Source organism: Balaenoptera borealis (genome assembly GCF_965194805.1).
Source record: "Balaenoptera borealis genome assembly, chromosome: 2".
In the NCBI taxonomy this organism is placed as follows: domain Eukaryota; kingdom Metazoa; phylum Chordata; class Mammalia; order Artiodactyla; family Balaenopteridae; genus Balaenoptera; species Balaenoptera borealis.
In genome coordinates, this window is record NC_138867.1 from 49755430 (window position 1) to 49781832 (window position 26403).

General features: G+C 38.8%; 2 protein-coding genes and 1 long non-coding RNA gene across 9 annotated transcripts in view; 2 read left to right on the top strand and 1 right to left on the bottom strand.

Annotated features, from left to right (window-relative positions):
• NDUFAF2 (NADH:ubiquinone oxidoreductase complex assembly factor 2) overlaps nucleotides 1-6871 on the top strand; it is a 180388-nt gene extending 173517 nt beyond the window's left edge. For all 4 annotated transcript variants that reach the window (XM_082382499.1, XM_082382501.1, XM_082382500.1 and 1 more), the window contains one exon: nucleotides 3166-6871. In XM_082382499.1, coding sequence (XP_082238625.1) covers nucleotides 3166-3417 — 252 coding nt within the window. In that variant the 3' untranslated portion in view covers nucleotides 3418-6871. The remainder of the gene's footprint in view (nucleotides 1-3165) is intronic.
• Nucleotides 6872-8083: 1212 nt separating this feature from the next.
• Nucleotides 8084-12151, bottom strand: SMIM15 (small integral membrane protein 15). Of its 4 annotated transcripts, none has more exons than XR_014241873.1 (3): nucleotides 12021-12151; nucleotides 10583-10712; nucleotides 8084-9664 (listed from the first exon to the last, which is right to left on the bottom strand). XR_014241873.1 is itself a non-coding variant. In XM_082382579.1 (3 exons), exon 3 carries the CDS (start codon nucleotides 9650-9652, stop codon nucleotides 9428-9430), a length of 225 nt encoding a protein of 74 aa, XP_082238705.1. In that variant the 5' UTR covers nucleotides 9653-9664; nucleotides 10583-10712; nucleotides 11891-12014; the 3' UTR covers nucleotides 8084-9427. The 4 variants fall into 4 exon arrangements, 3 of the variants coding, with proteins under 3 accessions (XP_082238705.1, XP_082238706.1, XP_082238704.1); XM_082382579.1 differs by lacking the exon at nucleotides 12021-12151 and adding an exon at nucleotides 11891-12014; XM_082382580.1 differs by lacking the exon at nucleotides 12021-12151 and adding an exon at nucleotides 11643-12014.
• Nucleotides 12152-12406: 255 nt separating this feature from the next.
• LOC309624414 overlaps nucleotides 12407-26403 on the top strand; it is a 154550-nt gene continuing 140553 nt past the window's right edge. Inside the window, exon 1 of the long non-coding RNA XR_014241885.1 lies at nucleotides 12407-12517. This is a non-coding gene — a long non-coding RNA (uncharacterized lncRNA). The remainder of the gene's footprint in view (nucleotides 12518-26403) is intronic.

The following is a 26403-nucleotide window of genomic DNA, read 5'->3' on the forward strand; positions in this document are numbered from 1 at the left end:
AAGAGTGGCCCCCGCTTGCCGCAACCAGAGAAAGCCCTCGCCCAGAAACGAAGACCCAACACAGCCATAAATAAATAAACCCAAAGGAAAAAAAAAAGAGTGGTATAATAATATTAAAAAAAAAAAATAGGGGTAGACATTAAGTAAGTCATGGCATAATGCAAGTGATAAAATCCATACAACTATTTTTTTTAATGTGAAAGAATACTGACAGGGAGAAAAGTGGTATGCAAAAGGATAAATATTTGCTTTAAACATATAAACATTTATGTGAAGACCTACTTACCCTTGGTTTATGCCTAAAATGCTGAAACAAACAATGTTTTTATTGATAAACATATTGAGACTTAAGGTGATATTTTTCCAAGGAAATAATGTAAGGGAAAAATCCTTGCTTTATAGTAATTTCTGCTATGAAATAGGCTTTGTTACAGAATTACTTCTGTTTCTCTTTTAGTCTACAAATTCCTATTTTTTCCACCTAACTACTTTCATTTTATCTATTCCAAATATTTACAAAACTAGATTTCCTTTCACAAATGATTTATGTTCTGTGTAATTTTTCTGGAAGCTGTTGGCAGGGGTCTGGTAACCATTAGTTAAAAAAAAAAAAAAAAGACATTCTTTTCTAGGAAAAACTATAGTCTCCATGTTTTTCAACTCCAAAATCTTTAATCTTCATATTAAAATAATTAACATATTCAGACTGGCTTTTTATTGGCCTAAATAGCTGTTATAAGAAAGAAACTACTTGGCAGAGTAATGGTGAGTAAAGAGGAATTATATGAAGGCAGGAAAAAAGAAAGAACAGCTCTCTGCCCTCAGTTTCCTTTTATGCAGAAAGCATAGGCTTGCACCAGCTGTAAGACTGCAACAGTAGAGCTGAAATCCCTAAAGGCAATGTGACTGATGCTCTTATACCAGGCCAAGCAAGCCTTATACCAGCTTCTCAGTAGTGTCTTGCTCCCTGTGGTGGGCTCCTAGTGCAAGTTCAACCCTCCTGAACCTTTCATTCTCCTCAGGAGAAAGAGCCTCCGGGCTGACACACCAGTTCATAGAGGGTCTTGAAGAGTCTGGAGATGAAGTGAAGATGAGATGGCCTCAGACTGAAAAATATTTCCACCTACTTCCTTTATTTCCAGTATCACATTGAGGGATTCCTTCTGTGACATATGGTCACCCCACCTGAGAATTCTACAGGGTATATGAAAGGCAAAGCTTGACTCTCACCCTCACTCATAGCAGCTGTCCCTAAACTCATAGTTACTGTGGTTATTAAATTACTCATAGGGAATTGATCTGTTATAGAAATTACAAGAATATTTATAAATACGCCTTCCCTCACATGTTTGCTTTAGGAGAGGTTTCATTAGATGGGCCCTTCTTTGTGTCTAAAAGTCTGTAACTCTACAATCTCCTCAAATCTTTTCCTGTAAGTGTAGACCATTATTTTAAATGTGATTTTAAATATCAGTGTTTACCTTTTTGGAGAACTATTATTGCTTGAAATTCATGTTAGAAACAGATTGCATCATATATTTAAATAACCAGATGTGTCATTTTTTTTAAAGGAACCATTTTTTTAAATAAATTTATTTATTTTTATTTATTTATTTTTGGCTTCATTGGGTCTTCGCTCCTGCGCTCGGGCTTTCTCTAGTTGTGGCGAGCGGGGGCTACTCTTCGTTGCGGTGTGCGGGCTTCTCATTGCAGTGGCTTCTCTTGTTGCGGAGCACGGGCTCTAGGCGCGCGGGCTTCAGTAGTTGTGGCTCGCGGGCTCTAGAGTGCAGGCTCAGTAGTTGTGGCAGGCGGGCTTAGTTGCTCTGCGGCATGTGGGATCTTCCTGGACCAGGGCTTGAACCCATTTCCCCTGCATTGGCAGGCGGATTCTTAACCACTGCGCTGCCAGGTAAGTCCCAGATGTGTCATTTTTTTAAATGTTGAAATTTAAAAATAACTTGGGAGAATTTGTTTTTGTCAGTGTTGTCAGATATTAGTTATGTTAACATTCATATTATAAATAACAAATATCTTCTTAAAGAAAAATCAGAAAATACAGATAAGCAAAAAGAACATTTAAAAATTTCACCCAGGGAATTCCCCGGCAGTCCAGTGGTTAGGACTCTGCCCTTTCAATGCCGAGGGCGCCCATTCAATCCTTGGTGGGGGAGCTAAGATCCCGCAAGCTGTGAGGCACAGAAAAAAAAAAAAAAAAAAAAAAAATTTCACCCATTTAGAAATAATTAAGATAGAAGAGGAAGAAGGAATCAATAAAGGTAAAAGACGTAATTACTATTTCATCTGTTTTTAAGATGCATATCTTCAAATTTTAACATCTCTGAAATCAGGATGTGTGAGGGAGTTTGCCTTTTTTAGTGGTACATATAACAGCGATGCATCTTAAATTTGATGGTCTTGTATTCAATGAAATACAGTAATAGATTCATTGTTGTTCGGGGTATAGATCCTTACAAATAGAATAGCAAATCTGAGTGACAAAACCGCATTGCACAAATTGCTTGCACTGATTTGAGGAAGCATTTCCAATAGCAAAATGCCTCTCTGGAACTGGTGTCTAAGGCTTGCTGAACTCTGATTCCGTTTCTGTCCTCCTCTTCACTGCCATACCACTCCAGAGGCGAAAGGGAAATAGATGGGACTTGGTCCTGGTGCTATAGAGGGTGGCCTTAGCAACCATGCTTTAAGTCCCACAGAGAAAAGACTGGCAGGAACATCTTTCTGAGGCCCTCTCACCTTCACTTCATCTCCAATAGAAAGTACAAATCACTGATTAGTTTTTGAGGCAGTAAATAGCTGTTAAATTTAGAAAATCTTTGATAAGAGTGACTTTTATGCTCTTGTGTAATATTTTATGTTAAGTGGTTTGTTTCACTTACTGGGTAGTAAATATTTCTATTTCATTATCCTCATCTTTTTATTATAGTATACAAGGACATAGCTGTTTAATTCAAAATAACATCAATATATAATCAGATAGCTTTTTCAGACTTACCCTGTGCATATCTATATATTATTTAAATGCAAGGCAAGTATGTATATATGTACTTTATTTTTCATTAGCTATTTTATTTTTATAAAACCTGTAGTTTGAGTTTTCTTCTAACTAGGACTTTAATGATTTCTTCCATTTATATATGCATGCAGGAAATAATGAAGAATGAAAAATATAAAGAAGAAATTAAAATGAAAACCAAAGACTTTTATGAAAAAGAAAAACTCCTCAGAGAAGAGAGCAACAAGGAACACTTGGCTCCACCAGTTCAAACTCAGATTAAAGGGCATGCCTCCGCTCCGGACTTTGGAAAAGAAGAATCCTCGGTGGCTCCCACCAGCACTGGTAAAACCTTTCAGCCAGGATCCTGGATGCCACAAGATGGCAAGAGCCACAGTCAATGAATGCACTGTGGTAAAATCATTTCATTTATATATGTATGTGACTATTTTAACAAGTAAAAGTAAAAAGTTACTTTGTATTTTCTGACTGTACAATAGTTCTCTATTCCAGTAAGCTTAAGAACTTTTTACTATGCATAAGAAGTGTGAGGTTATGAACTATAGAAACCTAACTTCTTTTAGACTTAAATCCTTCACTTGATTTAGTCATCATTCTGTTTATGAATTTGCTTAGTTTTTTTTCCTCTTTGAGTTGCTCCCTTGAGAAGTATCTTGTAGCTGTAAATGCTCAGTACATTTTAGATCCTTACGATCATTTAGAAACCACCCAAAGTATATCTTGGTAGAAAATGATAAGGGTAAATATTGAACTGTCCTAACTGATCAAATATAAAAGGAGAAGACTGCTATTTCTGTAGAGGCACTCTGTAAGATTCTAAAGGACTAATCAAAAACATGAACTTGGATAAAACACGTGGAGGCCAGGATAAAGCACGTGGAGGCCAAGAAAATTTATTTGATAAATGAAAAAAACCCTATGATATTGATGAGTAGATGGGACAAAAGCTATTTTATGGTGGGATTGAGGATGGAGTTTTAAAGAAGGAATTAGGACCAATGGAAGTAGACAATCTATCACAAAAGTCTGAAAAGATGGTAAACAGAGAAATGGTAATCGTAGTTCTGTGAGATTAAAAATTACTTGGAAGAAATAGAAAATAGGGCAGAGTTCTCAGAACGTGATTCCACTGATAGTGGAGATTACAGTGATTTCTATATTGGAGAAAATTATAGACAGATGACAACATTAAAACAGATTATATATAAAAGTGTCATACATTTTCTGAAGTGCACAACCAAGTTTTTGTTGCTAACAGAGTTCTAATTCTAATATAGAGGCCTTCTAACAGTGTTTGACATTGTAGCAACTACTCAATAAATATGGACTGAGATTTTTACTTAATATTAGAAGGTAAAATTTTTAATTGCTTAGGAAATAAACTACAGAAAAATACAACTTTATAAAATGTTATACTAAAACAAGTAATCAAATGTAATCACCATAATACTTATGAAATGACAAAAAAAAGCCCCTAGGTGGTAATATTAACGTTCCAGCAGCCCTGTTAATATCAAGTTAATCATTCTGTCTCTTTACATTATTACAAAGTAGTATTACATTTTACCAAAGAGGCAAAAAAGGAACTAGCTATTAGGCAATATAAAAAGAGATAAAATTTGTTGCATAATTGACTGTAAAGTAAGATGTTCTTGAACCCCAGGTTACAGGAAAAACTGTAAATTCTAACATGCTAGAATAGAATGTTTCTACTACCAAATTCCTATCAGCTTATTAACTGTATTCTATATACATATTTTACAAAAGCTTGTCGTGTAGGCTGTTTATAAATATCTTAATGTATGACAGAATTTACGTTAATTTTAAGTTTTATGGTTTTCATTTCAAAATACCTGTTTTACATAAAAGAAAATCTTAGCCAACAGTTACATTATATAAGAAGATGATACTGGCCCACCCATTATTAGTAAAGTATGTACTTTCAAAGTGATTTTGAGAGGTGGGAATAAACTTTGTAGTAATCCATCCACACTCCTTTCCTCAAGAGTAACATTTTTAGGATGACTGGTTACACTGTTAGGTGGTATCAGAACAGAGTTGAGAACATTTAGTCCTACCTAAAAACTGAACTATAATCTTGGCCTAATTAAGATTGCCTTTCTAAACAATCTTGTTTTTATATGTGGCTTTTAAGCCAGACACATGTAAAGCAGAATCAAAGTTTCACATAAAATATTCACTTGTCCACCATATTTCATATTTTAAATAGTTATATTTGGGGAATTTACAAGTTGTTTTTTTTTTTAATGAAAATGTTTTTCTTCATCTTTTCAAGACAGACTCCAAAACCCATGCAGTTTTTTTAATTTCAAAAGTTAAAATGTTCATTTTAAAATAATTAAAGTGGGGCTTCCCTGGTGGCGCAGTGGTTAAAAATCTGCCTGCCAATGCAAGGGACACGGGTTCGAGCCCTGGTCCGGGAAGATCCCACATGCTGCGGAGCAACTAAGCCCACGCACCACAACTACTGAGCCTGAGCCCTAGAGCCCGCGTGCCACAACTACTGAGCCCACGTGCCACACCTACTGAGCCCACGTGCCACACCTACTGAAGCCTGCGAGCCTAGAGCCCGTGCTCCGCAACAAGAGAAGCCACGACAATAAGAAGCCCGCGCACCGCAACTAAGAGTAGCCCCCGCTCACCGAAACTAGAGAGCCCACGCACAGCAACAAAGACCCAACACAGCCAAAAATAAATTAATTGATTTAAAAAAATAATAATTAAAGTGTCATACATACCTTAAGTACTCTCAGATAAATCCTTCCTGACTTCCTATGCCTCTGCTATACATGCATATAGCATTTTTTTTCCCCAAAGGCCTTATTATACAAACTGCTCAGGTATACATGCGTTGCCTTTTGGGTTTAACCGTATAAATCTAGCCTATTAGCTATGCCTTGGATATCTGAAGTTAAAAATTTTTAAAAATGGAGGAAATAAATTTTTCCCCATTATGTTATCCTTTTGCATTCCATTTTTACTAACAGATTTCTGGCTCTCATTTACTTCCTAATTTCATCAGCCTTGACCCAATACCATCATATTGACTTTTTTAATGCTATCTCATTAACCACACTATCTAAAATGTAACCTGAATTCATTTAGACTAGGCTTTCTCAAACTATTTGTGTTCTTCGGGGGAAAAGAAAAGAGAGTCTATGATAGTCAAAGAAGGTTAAAAGACTCCAAGAAATCATGCAGGAATTGTCTTATCTTGTGTTTCCCAAACTTTTGGTATTTGAACACGGAATCCCCTTTAATGTTTGAGAAATACAGAATTTGTCCTTATATATTACAGATATGAAGTAAATCAGAGTGATACTATAATCAGTTGCAAACCTGAAAGCAATCATTCCTAAATAGGTATCAGACTTCCTCTAACTTAAAACCAGATGAGGTATAAAGTGCCCCTCACGATGGGTGAAGAGCTGTTCGTTATAGTGGATCTCAACATTGGGTTTCTAGCTCGCAGCATCCGAAGCTTATTTCCAGTTTGCTCACTGTAATTTCAGGAAATAGGTTTAAAATCCTCTTGCACATCTGATACAGTAACACCATGCTGAAGTTTACCACATGGTAAACTATGGATCAAATTCTGATGCACAAACTTTTTGGTGGTAAAATGTTTGTTATAGGCAGCTTGTTTGTTTTTCCTTCAAAACCAGCCATAAAATGGTAATTGATTATATTAGTTCTAAGAACTTCAGAAACAACATAATAGGTAGGCAGTTTTTAAAAGAATTATTCTGGGTAACAGTAAATGGGATTCTTGTAACCGTTAACAGTATGTTACAATAAAAGATTGATTTTTCTGAAGACTCTCAAACCTCATAATACACAGTCCCCAACTTAATTTTTCAACTTTACGATACACATTCACATTCAACAGAAACGTTCTTTGAGTTTTAATCTTTTCTCAGGCTAGCAGTGTGCAGTAGGACACTTGTGATGCTGGGCAGTGGCAGGGAGCCACAGCTCTCAGTCAGCCATGCAATCACAAGTAAACAACCGATACCCACACAATCATTCTGTTTTTCACTTTCAGTACATTATTCAGTAAATTATTTTCAGCTTGCAGTGGGTTTATCAGGATGTAATCCATTTTAAATTGAGGAAGCTCTATAGTCTAATTTACACCACCCCCCAACACACACAAACATATAGACACATATTATAAAACCTTGTTGATCTCAAATGTATAAAAAGGCTCCATAAATTTTGGGAAAAGCTGAAGAAACAATAAATGGCCTATGTCAAACAAATACAAAATTGTATTAAGACTAACAGGGACTATAAGAAAACCTATTTTAGTTAAATACCTTTAAATTGTCACAATGAACAATGAAACCATAGCTTTAGTGGATAACTGTAAGTTTTGTTTAAATTTCAATGACAATATAAAAAGCATATCCTAGATCGCCTGAATAACTAATTTGTAATTAAACACTGAATTATTTCAGTGCTTGGAGCTGCAATGTGTTGATCACACTGGCACCAAGTAGGAACTGACAACCTAAAACAACAGTAACAAGTATTGTTCAAACCAGTCCATAAACATTCTCAGAGGTCCTTAGGTTCTCATATTTGAGAAACATTGCTCTCAACTTTTCTAAGTACAGTTGACCCTTGAACAACATGGGTTCGAACTGTGTGGGGTCACTTACACACAGATGTTTTTAGTGGTAAATACTACAATACTACATGATCCAGGGTTGGTTGAATCCACGGATGAAGAACTGTGGGTACAGAGGGACCTCGGAACTGCATATATGGAGGACCTGCATATAGGAAGGAACAACGTATAGGGAGGGCCCACTATAAATTATACAGGAATTTTCGACTGCAAGGGAGGACTCATGCTCCTAACCCCCACAAAAAAAAACAAAGCCCAGGGTGGTGTTCAGGAGTCAACTGCATGCTTATCTATAAATGAAATTTGTAACCCTCTGAAAAGTCTAACTTCTGTAACATATTTAACTTGAATTATTACTCCTCCCCCCACAAAAAAAAACCAAAGCCCAGGACCTCTTTATAAAAACATATCAAATTTATTTCAATATCTAGTTTCATTTTTTTAAGTTAAAGCTTTTAGACAATTTTTTTGTAATTTAAGATTCATTATCAGGGGTGAGGAAAACATTAATAAGCTATTAATTACTGACAACAAATAAAATTATTAACCATGCATTTATAAAAGCCATGTTAAAGAGTAAAAAGTTCCAGTTATACTACTTAACTGAAGGAAATATCCTTCAGCCCTTTATTTCTAACTATAACACATTCTAATTTTGACATGATTTACACCTTTTTCACCCAACTAATACTATGCTAAACAAAATTTTTCCAACTGTTAAGCCTTTCTTTACCATTTATGAAATATGACTTAACTGTTACTCTTTAAAAGTTCCTTAAAAGAAATTTGAATTTTAATTTTCACCATGAATCTGTTTGATCAAAAAAGTAAAGGACATCACTACCACATGAATTAAAAGAATGGAATGAAAAACAAAAGTGGTATTATATAATCAGCAAATTATTTTATAAGACATTGTAACTACTTCACATTTCTACTTATAGCACAAGTGAGAATTAACTGGTTCCAAGGTACTACAAGGTTTGGCATTTTTACTCCAAGCTTTAAATCATAGTGTTCCTCTACTCAAGTCACCTCTAAGAAAATGGCAGTGTTCATAAGTACAAAAATTTTTATATCCAGTAAGTGGTATTCTACATAGTCAAGATAATAAGAGAATTCTTTATAAAATTAGATTTTTAAAAATGCAGAATGTCTGGTAATTACCAGTATCTCAAAAGCTAAAATGAGAAAAATACAGAAAATAGAAGTACTCGTTGAATAATAATACTTTGCTTTGAGGAAGCCAGAAATGATTCTATTTCAAGAAATAAGTAATAATGATAAAAGATGTGATTAGTACACTGTATCTCTTTTAAGCCAAAGCATGCTTTTCACCTCAGGACAATTCTGATTTTTACATTCTTAATCTCCTTTGTCCAGAACAGGACCCCATTTTAAGCCATTATTTGAATAGAGTCCATAATCTAAAGCCATTTTTCTCCACAGGATGTTTTCACTTTAGTACATACGCTGCAAAAAGGCAAATGACTAAGTCAGTTATAAAAAATCTGTAGCATAATAAATGCCAATTTAACAGTAACTGTCAACAGACTTCTACACCGAAGCCTAAAAGTTGCTATAGTACAGGTGAGAACTAACATGATTCTTCCACATGCTCAGACTTCGTTTACTAAATAATACTGTCATAAGATCTGAAAAGAAACCTTAATGGGTCCTTCCAAAGCTGCATAATTTTCCAGACGATTTTCCTCTGGTTGCAGAGCCTGTTCATTCCTTCAATCCTTTTTTAGTCGTTTAGCTTTTGCAATATTTTCTTGACGTTTTTGTTTCTTCTTTTGCTCCTTCTCCCTGGCCTCGATCATCTTGGCCAATTTCCAAGACAGTACAGCACTTGCTAGAAACAATGGAGTTAGGGCCAGAATAACTGTTGTAAGGAAGCCATATGGGTCCTTTGCAGCCCATTCCACAACATACTCAGCCCAAGCCTTTATATCAAACATCTTTGTAGAGGCCTTAGGAAAGCAGGGGGTGGGGGGAGAGACAACAAGAGAAAAGACTATGTGGTTAATCAAATTTTGAAAAAGGTACCCCCAAAATCAGTTAACTCAGAATTCCATTATCACTCAGTAGTTTGGTTCGTTGTTTTTAAAAACTACTAATTAGTACTATTTTAATAAGGACTAATACTTCTAGTAAGAAAAAATAATTCACCTAGGACAACCAGAAGAGTGACACTTAAAAGATGTGAAGGTATAGAAGATAAAAGGAAAAACCATGTGTAATCTGTCATAAGGACTAGGCATTCTCATATGCCTCCTATATTCAAGACAAACTTTATTTAGCAGCAGAGTTTTAAAAGAATTTTGAGTTTTATGTGCTTATTCCAGGAAACAGCTGAATCCCATATGTCATTTTTTTACATAGCCTTAGTACTATTAAGTGCTAATTAACAAGAGTACAATCATCAAATTTGCTATTTGAAAGCTACAGAATATGTGAAATGCCTGGAGAAAGGGAGGTAATGGATGCCTGTTTCCAGGAATGAAACGAGAGGGTAAGGGAACCATAATATCCATTCATATGCAAAGAGATATAAGCAAAAGGTGACATGCTATTTTATGCCCTCTTTCAGCTTTTGAGGACTCCTATTTGAGGACATAATTTAGTAAATGAGAACAACTTTAATAGATGAGAAAATTAACCATTATAGGTGCCATGCATTTTGTTCCATTTTGAGTTGGTAAGGGAGGGCCATCTGGCAAATGAGGATGTTGTGGATTTGAGTGACATTTTCTATTTTGCCCCAGAGGCTTTTCAACCTTCATGTTTGTGTCGATCTCTATTCAAAGTGGAGAATTAGAATACCTGGGTAGGAATGGGTGTATATACAGTCACTTAAAATTTCAGCTGGGATTTAAAAAATCATCTACCTTATGCTTGAGTAGTGATCTCTAACTTTGTCCTGGGATTATTTGCCAATCACAATTTCAGATGACCCTTGGTTGGTTGTCTTCTTTAGCTCTACCATACACTTCTGAGAGAATGCTTAAATTCTATATACTGGTTGGGTTGAAAAGAATAGATAAAAGAAAAACGTTAAAAGTCAACTTTAAGGAATTATAATACAATTTTAAATGGAAAATTTCTAAATTCTCTATATGCAACCTATAAATGACATGTAAAATCGCCTGGCACATTAAATACATTTAATATCTATTGCTTTCTAATTTTAAGAAAGAAATAATTACACAATGGTAAATGCCCTGTAAGAAAATCCTAGTTACTGGAGATCAAATATTTTACTAAATGACTTACTTCAACAATAAAATTATTTACGAAGTTCACTAACATATAAGTTAGCTCACTGATATGTTACAGCATATCCATTCCCAGATCTTGAACTTTTTATACTAAGAAAGTCAATTATTTGTTTATAGGGTTAGGTATACAATCGCAAAATCAAACACCGCTTTACTCTTAAAAGGTTTTTTTTTTTGTCTCCCTATTATACAGTTTGTGTTCCTTATAGAAAACCCAGCGATAAGCAAAACAAAATATATATCACCCACAATCCCATCACCTACATAAAACTACCATGACTGGTTTTAATTATATCCTATCACAACTTCTTCATATTTTCAACTGAAGACACATTAAAGTGCCTAAGATATCGTTAAATATCCTAGCCTCCCCCCCCATTCGTAGGCTCCCACCCACACAGTCGAGCCTAGGCTCTACAGATATCCATCTGTTTCTTCAGCTTCTCCAGCCCAGTAATGAATTAACTAATGCAAGATTGAGAGATGAGCAAAAGAACTTTGCAATAAAGAGTAAAGCGGAAGTGAAGGACCCGGTTATGGCCGCGTTTTAGCCATTAACACAGAGAAAGGAGTTACCGTCCACAGGACACACACCTCCCATGCACCTCAATTTCGGACCCCAAGCGCACGCGCCTCCCACACTTTAAGGAATATTTCTTTTCTTCCTTACGAGAAGGATCGGCCGCGCTTGATCTCCGGACCGGACCCGCGCGGCGCCTAAAGCTGCAGCTAATGGCACCTCACAGCCATCCGCACTTTCCCTCCTTCCTTGTGTTTTCCTCGCTCACCCTTCCTCACCGCCCCCGGCCGCCCGCCCCTGGGGCCACGCTCCCCAGACCCTCCGCCTCGGCAAGCGCGGGCCCGGCGGGGCTCGCACAACGGGCGGCCCCCGGGAATCAAGGGTCGTCCCCGTCACACCTCGGGCCGTCGGCGCCCTGGCCGCCTCCGCTGGGCACGGGGGCAAAACTGCGGCTGCGACCACCACCGGCCTCCCCTACATCGCGCCCGAGACGGTGGGTCCTCAGACCCCCCCCCACTCCCAACTAACCTTCAAGCCGGAAGCAGGAAGGCGGAAGCCGCGGCTCTCCCGACACGCCCACAGGCCGGCCCTTGCCTGGATCCGGCCTGAGGAAGTCGAGGGCCCAGTTTCCGGCTGCGCCATTGCTGTGTGGGGCCCGGGACCCGGACTTCGAGCACGCGGGGAGGGCGGGGCGGCGCCCGGGTTTCCGGGGAGCGGCAGGTGAGGCCGCGCGGGGCGAACGGCGGTGCCCGGCTGGTCGCTGGCTCGGAGCCCGAGCCTCGCGCCTCCTGTCTGGGTGGCGCCCTGCCTGAAGCTCGGGTGGGCTCCGCCCTCCGGGAGCCGGTCCGGAAGCACGGAGGGCCCCCTACCTTTGTCCCCGAAGTCAGCCGGGAACAGCCGCTCCCCTGCAGGAGCCCGGCCGTGGGTGGAGGGCCCCGGTGGGTAAGGTCCGTGACCCCGGGAAACTCCAGCCAGAGAGCGGCGGCAAGAAAGGAATTGGTTCCCACAAACCGCCCAGAGTCAAGGTGAGGGTGACACGGCGACCCTTGAAGGATTCTAGCGAGTTCCTCTGGTTCACACCCCAGTCTTTGACCCCTCTCATCTTCGAGTTGGACAATAGTTAACGCCTCACGTCGAGGAGACAAAGCAGCAGCTGGACCGTGGTGGGTCCACCGAACCTTGTTACTAAGGGAAAATGCAGCCATGCTGTGTGAAGAGGGGTTTTTATTGTTTGTTTTTAATTTGAGCACCTAACTCTTCACAAAAGCATGATCGATACTTGCCCATAGTAAACTTGATAAATAATTAAACTGTCTGGGCGTAGAGTTCCCACCGAGGTACTTGTTCTTCCAATACACAAATAAAGGGATTCAAAAGTCAACAAGCAGAAAGAGTGAGTTAATATTGTCTTCTAATCTACAGGAACTGAGAGATTAACTCTGGTTTGGTTGGTGATCAGATTTTGTGGTCTCTTGCACTGAACTGCTCTGTTTGACTACCTCTTCAAATGTTGCAAGATCTCTTCACTGTTGCGTGCCAAATAAAGCAGGTTTTTATTCTTGAAACACTATAGAATGTTCTCTTTGAGGCGCAAGTTGTGACATGTATAACTAGTTTAGGTATAACAACAGTAACTATTATTTACCAGGGAACAGGCTTTTGGCAAATAAGCTAATGATCTAAAATACTGTTTGTTGGGCATATGTTAATGTTTGTATGTTGTATTAGCAGCAGTTGTTTTCTTACTCATTCTTGTTTGAAAACTTGGATGATGGTTTCAAAGCTTGTGCGCTTGGACCTAGCCTGTACCTGTAGTAGCCAGAATAAGACTCAGTCACTGGATTGTGTGTACTGAAAACTTGACTTGGTGGTGGCAGCTCTGTGTGGTTTTGTAAACTTGCCCAAATAGTAACTCCAGGAGAGGGTCAGAATTTATTTTAACGGCCTTCACTCCAGAGACCAATATGTGTATGTTTTAATCACGGTTAGACAGTTTTCCTCATTACTCCCTCCCCTGTAGCTCACTGTGCTGCATCCCTTGTGAGATGCATAGGAGTGTTGGGCCGGAAGAAAAGGCACAGAAGAAGGAAGCCTCGGTAGGTCTTTGGTTCTAGTGTAAATCAGGCTTTCACTGTCTAATATTACTGATCTAGCTTCCAGTTCCAGGGCAGGCTGCAAGCCCAGGAATAGCATGGCGGTTGCGACAGCTGAGCCTCCCTACTGCTACCTGCATTCCCTTAATGAAAGGTGGCCTCAAGATTGGTTCAGATGGTGCAGAAAACTTTCTAGAGGAGTCTCAGCTTGGGAATTGAGATTCACAGGCCTTGTCTCTGCTGATCTGATACTCTGATAAGTCACTCTGAGCCTGTTTCCTCTTCTGTATGTGGAAAGCTATTAGGTTATCTCTGGGATTCTTTCAGCTTGAAAATTCTGTTGATTGGACTGGATTTGGCCATTTTTCTGACTTCGGCTTCATAAGCAGCAGCAGAATAAGGAATTTAGTGGAAATATCGTAGCCAGTTTTCTTAAGGGCTTAGTCTTTATTTGAAAGATCCTTAATTGGCTTTTTTATTCTCTCGCAAATGTCTTTCAGAATATCAACTTAGAATAACAAGGAAATAAGGTCTGCTTGTATTTATTTTTAAGAAATAAAATCTTAACCGTTCGTGTAGCTTTAACCGAAGTAACTGAAACTTGCACTATTAATTAAGGAGGGTTTGTCTTTGCATAAGAATAATTCCTTTGTAGCATATCACATCACCATCCGCACTAGTTATTCTATTGCAGTTATATTTCGAAAATGGAGCCTTACTCCCCAATGTTCATTGCAGCACTGTTTACAATAGCCAGGTCATGGGAGCAACCTAATGCCCGTGGACAGAAGAATAGATAAAGAAGATGTGGTGCATATATACAATGGAATATTACTCAGCCATAAAAAGGAACAAAATTGGGTCATTTGTAGTGAGGTGGATGGACCCAGAGTCTGTCATACAGAGTGAAATAAGTCAGAAAGAGAAAAACAAATATTGTATATTAACGCATATATGTGGAATCTAGAAAAATGGTACAGATGAACCAGTGTGCAAGGCAGAAATAGAGACACAGATGTAGAGAACAACTGTATGGACACCATGGGGGGAAAGCAGGGTGGGGTGGGGTGGGGGGTGGGGGTGGGATGAATTGGGAGATTGGGATTGACATATATGCACTAATATGTATAAAATAGATAATAAGAACCTGCTGTATTAAAAAATGAAATAGAATTTTTAAAAAAATGGAGCCTTACAAATTTCTAAGCTTTTTTCCTCTTAAAGAAAGGAAGTCCTAGTCTTTCATTAGTTTAAAAGTCTTTTTTCTCTTGAATGGTACAAAGTTACATTTCACCCTGACTCATGTCAAAATTGTGAATGAGTAAAGCCTGAATAAGATTCTTTTATAATAATCTACACTTAACTAAAGATTTTAAGAGCTTTCTTACCTGCTGAACAATTTGTGCTTATTTCCTGCAGTAACGTTTCACATATTTGACTTATTTTGATAGAATTGGTTTCTCCCCTACGTTATTTGTGAGTTTTTCCTACCATTAAAACACAATGCAGATACATTTCTTAATAGGTACATTTATGTAATTTAAAAAGTGATAGTCGGGTTTTAGTGATATTTGGAAGATCATACTGCGGAATAATAATTTTTAAAGGCTATTTATTGAATACCTACTGTGTAGCAGGTACTAGGCTAGATGCTTCGCATCTGTTATCACTAATCCTTAGACCAAACAACTCTGTAGGATGGTATTCTTATACCTGTTTTACAGATAAGGAACCAGAGAGTTAAAAAGTAGGGCAGAATTCTAAACAGATCTGGCCCCAAAAATCCCTGCTTGTTTTTTAATGTCAAAGACTAGACGAAAATGCTGATTTCATAAAATGAAAGTAATTTTTTAATTCTGCAATTGTTAATTTTAACTAATAATCACAACTAAAATCTTCCCATACTTAAAAATTGTCTGTTGCCCAGGTGGTGGCAGCATGTCTCAAAGAGTTAGTGTGGTGTAGAAGGTTTTCTCCAACCTTGCCAGTTGATTTGCTTCTTCATCCCACATACACGACCTATCTATCAATCTCTACTTCTCTTTTGGGCACTTTCACTGCTATTAGACCAACCCATCAGTGATTCACTCAACCTTCCACCCTCCCTTCAGCTTCATCTGAATGGGTCATACTCTGCCAGTTTGCTTTCAGCCTATTTTGCCTGCAAAGAAAGCATCACCAAAGTATTATTTTCTGGAAAATTCATTTAGGCCTATCCAGTAACATGAAGACTTTTTTTTTTTTTCAAATATTGTTATTTTTCACCCATTGTTAAATGTAATTTGGCAAAAGCACATCCTAAACTAAATAATTGGCTAATATTATTATGAAATACTTGTCTAAATTAGAAGGCATGCTTCTTAAGCTTTATGGGATATACCAGTTAAGAAGGTAATGAAAAGCTTTTAAAAGATAGAATTTGTCTTCAAAATAAGAACAAGAAGATTCAGTAGGGAGCAGTGAAAGGTCATATAATCCAGAAGGAGATACACATACATATATATATGTATGTGTGTGTGTGTGTGTGTGTGTGTGTGTGTGTGTGTGTGTGTGTGTATGTGTATATCAGAATAATTAGTTAAACCTACCTTAGCCAAAAATTGCTTGGAACATTATCTTTGCAGGGCTGTTACCTTCCTAGAGGTTTCAAATCAGATGATACCTCCTCACAAAAGCCCTCTCTACCCCTATTTTATTTTTCTCACAACATTTCAGTCCGACATCTTGTTTATTTGTTTATTGTTTATTGGTTTATTGTTTATTTTTTCCCACCAGAATGTAAGCTATATGAGATCAGTTACCACAGTACCTAGAAAGAATATTGTTTTGAATAATTGATTCCAAGATACAACATTGCCACTTACAAATAAAACTGTTAGTGTTTTAATGAATCATGATATAATCTAAATCCTGGGAACTTGTAAAGCTCGTGTTAAAGTACCAAACTGTTATTGTATGTTTTTTTTTTTTTAATATTTTTATTTATTTATTTTTGGCTGCGTTGGGTCTTCGTTTCTGCGCGAGGGCTTTCTCAGGTTGCGGCAAGCGGGGGCCACTCCTCATCGCGGTGCGCGGGCCTCTCACTATCGCGCCCTCTCTTGTCGCGGAGCACAGGCTCCAGACGCGCAGGCTCAGTAGTTGTGGCTCATGGGCCCAGCTGCTCCGCGGCACATGGGATCATCCCAGACCAGGGCTCGAACCCGTGTCACCTGCATTGGCAGACAGATTCTCAACCACTGCGCCACCAGGGAAGCCCGTGGAGCCCTTATTGTATGTTTTGAAAGTAATATGGGTTGCCCCAGTAAGAATAGGTCTAAAGATTAGTAAATAAGATGTTAGGGAAAGATAAAAATAATTGTGGTTATTTTGTTCATGAAAGAAAACTAGTTGCTTAAGGCTTTCCAAGTATATAAAAGTATGTTAAAGGAACATAGTGATTCATCATCTTCATTGATAAGATAAAAGGAATTAGTCCTAGACTGTAGGTGCTAAGAGTTAAGATAAGAACAAGCTAGACTAGAGATCTAAATAGAGATCTTTGAAAATGGTGTGTATATGCAGGCTAGATGCCCTCTCTAGATATTTCCCAGCTTTATGATTCCCAATGCAGATTGCAAAAGAAAGATTAGATAGCAGATGCTTCTCCTGTTGATTATTCCTTGCTGCCTGTGGCCTTTTCTGCACGTTTAAGAAACATTTCAGTGTGTTTGAGTGATATGTATTGCTGCTTTGGGTAGTTTATAGAAGTCTTTTCACGTAATACTAAAAACTGGGGGTTTCTGCTTTTTTAACACTGAAACTATTTACAGTTCTGTATCTCCAGAATGTACTATACATACATATGCAGCAAACTAATTCCCTGTAATTAGAGGGCACCCTTTTGGAAGGGTAAAGTTTCCAGTAAATTCTTCTGAAGCCTTGGGTTGCAGTCCTGTTAAAGTGAGAGACAGTAAGCTTTCCTGCTGAATCTAGAAGTTCAAATATTAGGCTTATCCCTGAATGATGTAATAATATTAGCCATGTCAAGTCACCTTTAATTTCTGTGCTAGAGTCTCCTGGCCATTAAATAGGAGTTGCTGTCCAGTTGAGAAAACTAATCCATGTATAAGAATCCTTCAGTGTATATAGCTGATTCACTTTGTTATAAAGCAGAAACTAATACACCATTGTAAAGCAATTATATTCCAATAAAGATGTTAATAAATAAATAAATAAAAAGAATCCTTCAGTGTCAAAACAACGTGTATTGCAAAAGCAGCCCCTAGCACCATCACCTTTGCTGAGTAACATTTTAATTTTATACATTCCACCCTCACCTAAGCAAGCTACTTGAAGTAACCATATCAGACATAACCATATTTGCTGTATGATATTGTCAGGTATGTTGTCCTCTGTGTCATACAGTGCCCTTTATATAAAGTCCCATATAAGATATTTTAGAATGATATTCTTAAAAAAAAGTTTTGGAAGCCACTTTTTCATAGGAAGAATTTTGCCTCTCTTTGATTTGACCGGAAGCTCAAGAGCCAAATTTGAAATTCATGTTTAACATCCATCCTGACTTGCATACTTGCATTTCTTTTTGAATATATTTTTCCTAGGACAGATAATCTGTACCTGTCATTATTTTATATGTTCATGTAGTAAGATTCCTCCAGTCCCTGGTGAAATAAGGCACAGTATACTATGCCTGTAGATTAAGCGTTTGAAACCCAGAACATTACAAAAATGTTTGATATGTAACAAGTAGTTATTTGCTAGTAAAATTTTTCCACTGCTTCTAACTTTTATGTTTATTTTAAAATATTGTACTATAATCATATCATTCAGAACTAGGGAACATAGGAAATCATTGTGTGGAACTGCATCCCAAAGTCTAATTCTGAAAGCTATCTTGTGCCTTTAATAGCCCTCAGAGTATAATGTGTATATTTGGAATCTAGATTTAGAAGTGAACAAAAATTTACTGGTGCCAGGCTATAAATATAGTTCCCTAAACCATCATTTAGACACATATCGTAGTCCCAAATTCATAAATTGCTTTTGCTGAGTTCACAGTTTATGTTTTTACACTTTAAGTCAGGAAGTGAAACAGTCTGAAATCCAAAAACTCCTTTCTGATTCACATATGTCCCCTTGAAATGTAATAAATAATAGTGGTGCATATGATGAGTTTCTAGAGGCTTTGAATTTGGAGTTTTTCTTAATTTTTAGAATTGACCTTGATCAACTAATTTTCTGTTCTCTGTAATAAGAAGATAATAATAATACCTGCCTTCATACAGAAAGTTGGACCAATGTCCTCCTGAGATTCTTTTCATCTCTAAGTTTCAATATTCTATTGTAGGACTTAACTGCAGTTGTAGACTTGTATTATTAATGAGTATAGGTGTATAAGAATCTGACTTAATCTCTTGTTCTAGGTTCATATTTGATCATGTTGTGTGGACCAAAGAAATCATTTAATATTTTTGTGCCTAGGTTCCTGTGTCCATAAAGTAGAATTAATAATACCTGTTTTTTGCAATACTAACTATTTAATAAACATGTAGCCTCCTTTTTTATAAGAGGTTGAATTCTATAGAATTCATTTGTAAATTGATTGTTGGGAGCTTACACAGATTCCCAGGGAATTATGTTATAAATAGTGGTTATTTATGGCTATTTGACACACAGCATAAGTGGAAAGAGTGTCTCTGCATAAAAATGGTAGAAGATAATTCTCAATACTAGTAATAAAATAGTAAAAAATTAAATGAATCTTTGATCCCTTTTACCGCAGTAAGATTTTATAAAAAGTGATAATGATTGTAAATAGTGAAAATGAATTTGTCTGAGTCCATTTTTTTTTTCAAGTTTTTATTTCCTACAAGATGTGAATGCTTTGTCAGCACTTTCTGACCATCTTACCATATATGCAGTCCAGGAATCACTGTTTGTTGCAGTTGTTTTCAAGTCTGCTAAACCCTTTTATACCACAAGAAACTAAAGCTACATATGGGTCTATAAATTATTCATGTGTGTATGCAATGCATATGGAATATATTCATATACAGTAATCTGTGATGTGCCCCTCTCCCCTCCTTACTGTCTGTAGAATGAAGTACAAACTCCTTAGAGGAGTGTAATGATTCCTACCAGTCTGGTCCAACCTGCTGTGTAAATTTTCGACATGATAGAGGACCATTTATTTCAGACCTCTACAGCTCTAAGAGATGCCTTCTTACTGCAGTGGTTGACATATAGACTGGAACCAAACTACCTGGTTTGAATCCCAGCTCTGCCTCTTGCTAGGATGAAGAGATGGCTATGAGAATGCACCTCACAGACTCCCACTATAAGGAGCTTAATTGTCCAAGGGCCCCAGCTGCTGTGCTCAGAAATCCATCACTATGTTTGTGCTAACTCTTTGCTTCTCTCATAGCTCCGTGACTGAGCGTAGTAGAGATACTAAGCCCTGCTTCTGGGAGACAGAAGACTCCTCTCATGGCCATTGAGGGGTCAGGGACTCCTCCATTGTCTTGCCAAGCCTCCCATAGGCTACACTGCAGTCTAGGACACTTCTACCCAGTCTTCCTCCCCTCTGTCTTTCACTTGGGGTCAGACTTGCATCATGGTGTGACAATTTACCCAGTCTTGCCCAGCTCCTTCCCCATTTTCTCTCACAGATATTTCCTCTAATAAAAATCTTACACATTTAATCCCATCTTGGCCTCTGGGATGGTAAAATTGGGATTCAGAACAGGTTCATTACCTGGCCAGAAGATGCCACCCTGGTGGGTAGATGGGGCACTCACCACCCCTGGCATAAAGTTGCAGATAAATTGTTAAGGTTTCACCAGTGTTGACTTGAGACAATGTCCTAGTGGAGGGGAACTGTGGTAGGTGTGATTATGCAGGTATTTGAAAAATATGGGAGAAATAATACCTACAAAGAAAGTAGAGTTGGCTGATTACTGCTAAGTTGTATTGGAGCACTGCTGAAGGAAAATGAGAAACAGAGCTGTTAACAAGCAGTTAACAGCTAAGTGTGAGAGCTGTAGAGCCTCTGTGGTAGCTTATGGAGAGGGCTTTATCACCTGGAATTGAAAGACAAGACTTGGTTGAACTACAAGCTGAAGAGCCAGCTAATTGTTGGTGTCAGAGAGCTCCAAAGACATTTGAGCATTGAATGTTTTGCCAAGGTGGGTCTGTTAACATGAAGGTGGGGAAACCTGGGATCCTAAACATGAGATGGGGTCATCCAATGGATGCCCCATGACTCCTTCTGGACTCTCAGGGCGTGCAGTGGTAGTAGCCTTTCTCTAGTGAGAACTAGTGTATTTGCTGTGCTGGAAGATGCTGGAGAAGCCCCTTGCCCCCAAGGCAGTAGCCCTCCTCCCCAACACTGCCCTCCTCTTTCTTTCCCGGCTGTCAAGCCAATAATTAATTAACCAATAACAAATCCAGTCACTGGTAAATCCCAGCATAACCCAGCTGGGACATGCTGGGCCTGATAAGGAAGGAAAGAGACTATTCTCCTAAAAAATTGCATGGTTTAACTGACATTACTGGCAGGAACCAGGAAAGGACTCCAGGGATTGGATTTTAAAGGTGTTTTTTCAAAGGGGCGAGAATATGAGATTAGATGAATAAGAATTCATTGACTTGGGCGCACTTTCTCATGTATGGGGAATTTAACACCCCGGCAAGAATTCTGCTATAGACTGAATGTGTCTCCCCAAAATTCATATGTTTAAACCTAATCCCCAATGTGATTTGGAGGTAAGAGGCCCCAGAGAGCTAACCTGTCCCTTCTGTCACGTGAAGACACAGCAAAGAGACAGCTGTTTACGAACCAGGAAATGGGCTCTCACCAGACACCAAATCTGCAAGCACCTCCGTCTTGGACTTCCCGGCCTTCAGAACTGTGAGAAATAAAAGTTTGTTGTTTAAGCCACTCAGTCTGTGGTCTTCTGTTACAGTAGCACAGACTAAGTCAGACCCTAGTGTTCAGGGGAAACTTGCTAATGGGATGGCTTTTAGAAAAAACAGCCAGTTCTCAGCAAAGTGAAAATGTCTGAGTAGTACTGGCAGACTATAGAGGAAGGAATAAAGAGGCTGAGCAAAGTGGGCATGCCAGAACAGAAGACCCATCAGAGGATTACGCTCCATGGATGTGCCCAGAGGATACACCATTCACCCAAGGCCATCAGGAAAGCAGTGGTGAGAGAGGCACCAACATCACTAAGAAGTCTGCAGGCCAGTGATGGAGGTAAGAGAAGCAGCCACAGAGCTGGCTCATTAGCATCCATGGGAATAATAGAGCCCTGAAGAAAAAGAGGCCAGGTGGTGTTGCTTAACTGGCAGAAGCTAGAAGGCCACAATTACCATAATGACTGGCAAGGTCATTGCAGTCAAAGGAGCTTGACTCAAAAGGAGTTGTGGAGACGGCTAATAGAGAATAGTCTCCCTAGGGGGAAAATAGATGGGCAGTCTACAAGGGTGCTCATTAATGTCTGTTACTATAAAAAGCAAGAATAGAGGAGCTGGAGGCTGAGGGTGGTAATTGCAATAAAAAGTCATGATCCCTTGCTTGGTTCCCAGACCTAAGACAATTTTCAGATCCAGAACTGATATATGAACAGGTTCCTAGGAGGAAGAACCCTACTACACCATGGCAAGTACATAAATGCATGACAATTCTTCTCAAAGGACTCTATGGCTATCTGAGTGACCATACCCTGGGGAAAGAATAATCGGGTATTTTGAAGACTGTTGATCACAGGATCAGCATTGATGTTTATACCCAGAGATGTAAAGCAACATCACGGCTTTCCTGTTAGAATGGGAGCCTACCAGACCAGGTATTCTTGCTAAAGTTAGTCTCACAGTGGGCACACTGGGTCCATGGACCCACCCAGTGGTCATTTCCCAGTCCCCAAGTGCGTAATTGGAACATATTTGTGGCAGTGCGAGTAACTGCTGCAGTGGGTTCCAGGTCTGTGGAGGTAGGAGTTATCATAGTGGGGACTGCCAAATGGAGCCCTCTGTAACTTCCCATCACTCCTTCCAAGATAGTAAGTCAGGCAAAATATTGTATCCTAGGGCAATGGTGAGGATTAGTGCTTAACTAATCCTTTAAGACCTAAAGGACACAGGGGTGCTAATCCCAATCCTAATTTTTTGATTTACCAGTCTGGGCTCTAAAGAAACGGGATGGATCCTGGAGAATGACTATAGACTACTACGGATTTAACCAAGTAAAGACCCTGATCACAGTGGCTGTTCTGTGCTGGACTCTGGTAGAACAGATTGAATAAGGGCTCAGATACATGGTATATCACTGATTTGGCTATACTTTTTTTTTTCCATTCCAATTGGAAAAGAGTATCAGAAACAGTCCACATTCATGAACAGTCAGCGATATTCATTTAGACTGAATTTTGCCTTGGGGCTGTGTTAACTCTCCCATCCTGTCATAATATGAAGAAATATGGACCACTTAAATATCCCTCAGAACACTACTTTGGTCCATTTTACTGATAACATCATGCTGATTGGACAGATGAGCAAGAGGTGGCTAGTATGCTGAAGACCTTGGTAAGATACATGCACTCCAGAGGATGGGAGATAAACACTATGAAGCTTCAGGGACCAGCCACTTCAGTAAAGTTTTTAGAGGTCCAGCGGTCAGAGGAGTATCAGGATATCCCCTCCAAAGTGAAAGACAAATTGCTGCCTCTTACAGCCTTTACCACAAAGAAGGAGGTAGGGCACTTTGTAGGCCTCTTTTGCTTCTGGAATCAGCACATTCTACAACTAGGAAAAATGCTCTGGCTTAGGTACCAAGTGACATGGAAGGCTGCCAGCTTTAAATAGGGCCCAGAACAGAAAAGGGCTCTGTGACAATTCCAGGCTTCAATGCAAGCAGCCCTGACTAACAGTTGGACCATATGATCCAGCAGATCCTGGTGGTGTCAGTGATGGGAAAAGATGTGGTGTGGAATTTATGGCAAGTCTAGTGGAAGAATCATGACACAGACCCTTGGGATTCTGAAGCACTGTCATGCCATCCGCAGCAGATAATTGTGTGCCCATTGAGAAGCAGCTCTTGGCATATCACTGTGCCCTGAAGAGACTGAACACTTGACCACAGGACACAAACCTGTCTGTCCCCCCAGTCCCTATCCAACTGAGTGACAGATTTTCTAACTCCATCATTCCATCTATATTTATTTGTTGACATTCTAATAAAAGGAATTGTTTCCCTTCTCCTTCACTCATTTATAACAGATGGATTCATGGATTCTTAGTTAACATTAAAATCCATTACCATCATTATTTATTTTGATGTTCTCAGTGTCCTAGATTTGATCAATGGGAGTGCCAGGATGTGTCTGTCCTCTGTGTGTCAGGAGCCCCAGATGTGTCATGTCCTCATCATTCTTTAAGCCCTTTCTTACTTTTTGGTACAACCAGATGTTCTCAGCTCATCTTTTACTTTCCCTGCCCCAGCCCTGGAATCAGTCATTTCTTCAAGGAGCTCTGCTTTCTTTTCGTGGAGAATGGTATCCAGGAACCATGAGCTGAGTGCTAGGTTTGCTCATTGCTCCTCGTGTGTCATTGCTTGCAGTTCCTCTCAGCAGACGGATATGCATACAAGTATCTATATTTATCTCTGTACCTATCAAAAACTACCAGGTTATACTGATACCTTCAATTACAGTCTATCACTACTTTTTAGTCTTCTGTTTTTTCATATTTGTAACTCCATCAACAGAAAGAAACCTGGCTACCATTTTCCTCAGTATAATTTGCTCAAGGTTAGAATGCGTGAAAGGTAGTTTTAGAATGGCTAACTCATACTACTGTGGAAAAAAAAAAAAAACTTACTAAATTTTTAGATGACCCGTCTGTTTTCAACCAGCCTTTCAGTTTGGCAGCTAAAAAGCCACCTTTTAAGTAAGATTAATCAATTCAAACTTAAGCCCCATATAAGTATGTCTAGGCCATGAGCACTGAATGGCTCAGGGAATGAGTGGTTAAAGGGCTTTGACGGTCCAGGTCACTAGCGTTAATCCTCATGGCTGCTGTAACTCACAGTGGTTGAAACAGAATTGTTTATGTTGGGTAATAGTAGCTGATCATGGCTTTATCTTCCATGTCTTAGTAAAATCAAGTCATGAAAAATTGCTGCTTCAGCTAAAGGAAAGGGTGGATTTCCCCTCAGTGGTGCTCTTTTATCTTTTGAAAAGCAAACTACATAGATTGTTCATAAGTCATTTCTGCCCATGTATAAAGTACTTAAAACACAATTTCTCAGTTACATCTTTAATAACCTTGCACTATGATCATACCCTTTCTAAAAATCACATCAGGTTTTATGGGCTACTAATATTTTTGAACAAATATTTAGGAAATGATTCAAGGAGAAAGGTGCTATCAAAGGCAGTACTCTTAATCTGGAAGGCTAGCACTTTCTGCACCAAAAACCAATTGATTTTTGGGAGATGGCATTTTGTAGTTGGAATATAAATTAAAGTTTAGGATTTCGTGTAAATGTGCTGTCCATATCAGGTTCAAGGATGCAAGTCATTTGTGCCTTAACACCGATATTTTTGCTTTTATTACGTTGTATTGTTTTACTAAATATTGTTAAGCCATTTCAATTTGCCATCTTAGCATTAAATGGTGAGTAGTCTGAAGACAACTGAAGTCTTTCGTATTGATGGGATCTTTAAGGAAAGAAAGTTTGGTTATTAAGATCAGTATTCAGTATTGTCCAATACATTGGCTTTTCCCTCAAAAATATGAAATAAAATTAAAATTGATTACTCTGATCAGTGTAAAGTCTGTGCATTAACTTGCCTTTTTTGCTTGGTATTTTACCTTTAGATTTACTGTTGCCTGCCCTTCACTAAAAACAAAATTTATGTTAAATACTTAAAGTGGCCTATTTTCTGTGAATTTGTATGACTGGGAAGATGTTCGGGAAAAGAGAGGAGCAATATCTTTGAAAAACCCATTGACATACTTCATAAGGCTGTGTGAAGGCTGGAGTCATGCAAACTGACCTCCCTTGATATTGTCTTGTATAAATGGCCTTAAATTAATACATCTATAGTTAGATAATAAAACAAAAAATATAAATTTATTATTAGAAAGTATACCTGTCAGTTTACTTCTGGTTCATCTCTGTCAAAGCAGGTTGGATCAGTTTTACAAGGAAACCAATGATGTGCATACTCCTAATGTTAAGGCAGTCTGGTTGGGATTCCTTTAAGGTAGGTTAATTTTTAAGCCAAGTATCATTAAATGTCTGTGGTAGGCAGCTTCTGAGATGCCTCCCAATGATCCCTACTTCCTGGTATCCATGCCCTTGTCGTTATTCTCTCCCATTGAGTTTGGGGTAGACCAAATAACGTACTTTTGATGAATAGAATACAGCAACAGGATGGGATGTCACTTCCAGGAATAGGTTACAGGAAGATTCTGGCTTCCATCTAGCTCACCCTCTCCTGGCTCTCTCACTTGCTCACTTTAATGGAAACAGATTCCCAAGCTGTGAGCTGCCCTATGGAGAGGCAGGGGAACTGAGGAGGGCTTCTAGCCACCAGACAGTGAGGAACCGAACCCCGCCATAACCACACATGTGGACTTGGACGGAAGTTCTCCTTCACTGTCAAGCCTTGAGATGATGGCAGCTGCAGCTGACACCACAAATGCAGTCTCCTGAGAAACTCTGAGCCCTGCTGTGCCCCTATTCCTGACCAAGAGAAGCTGTGAGATAATCAGTTTTGGTTATTTTAAGATTTAAATATGGGAGTAATTTTTTA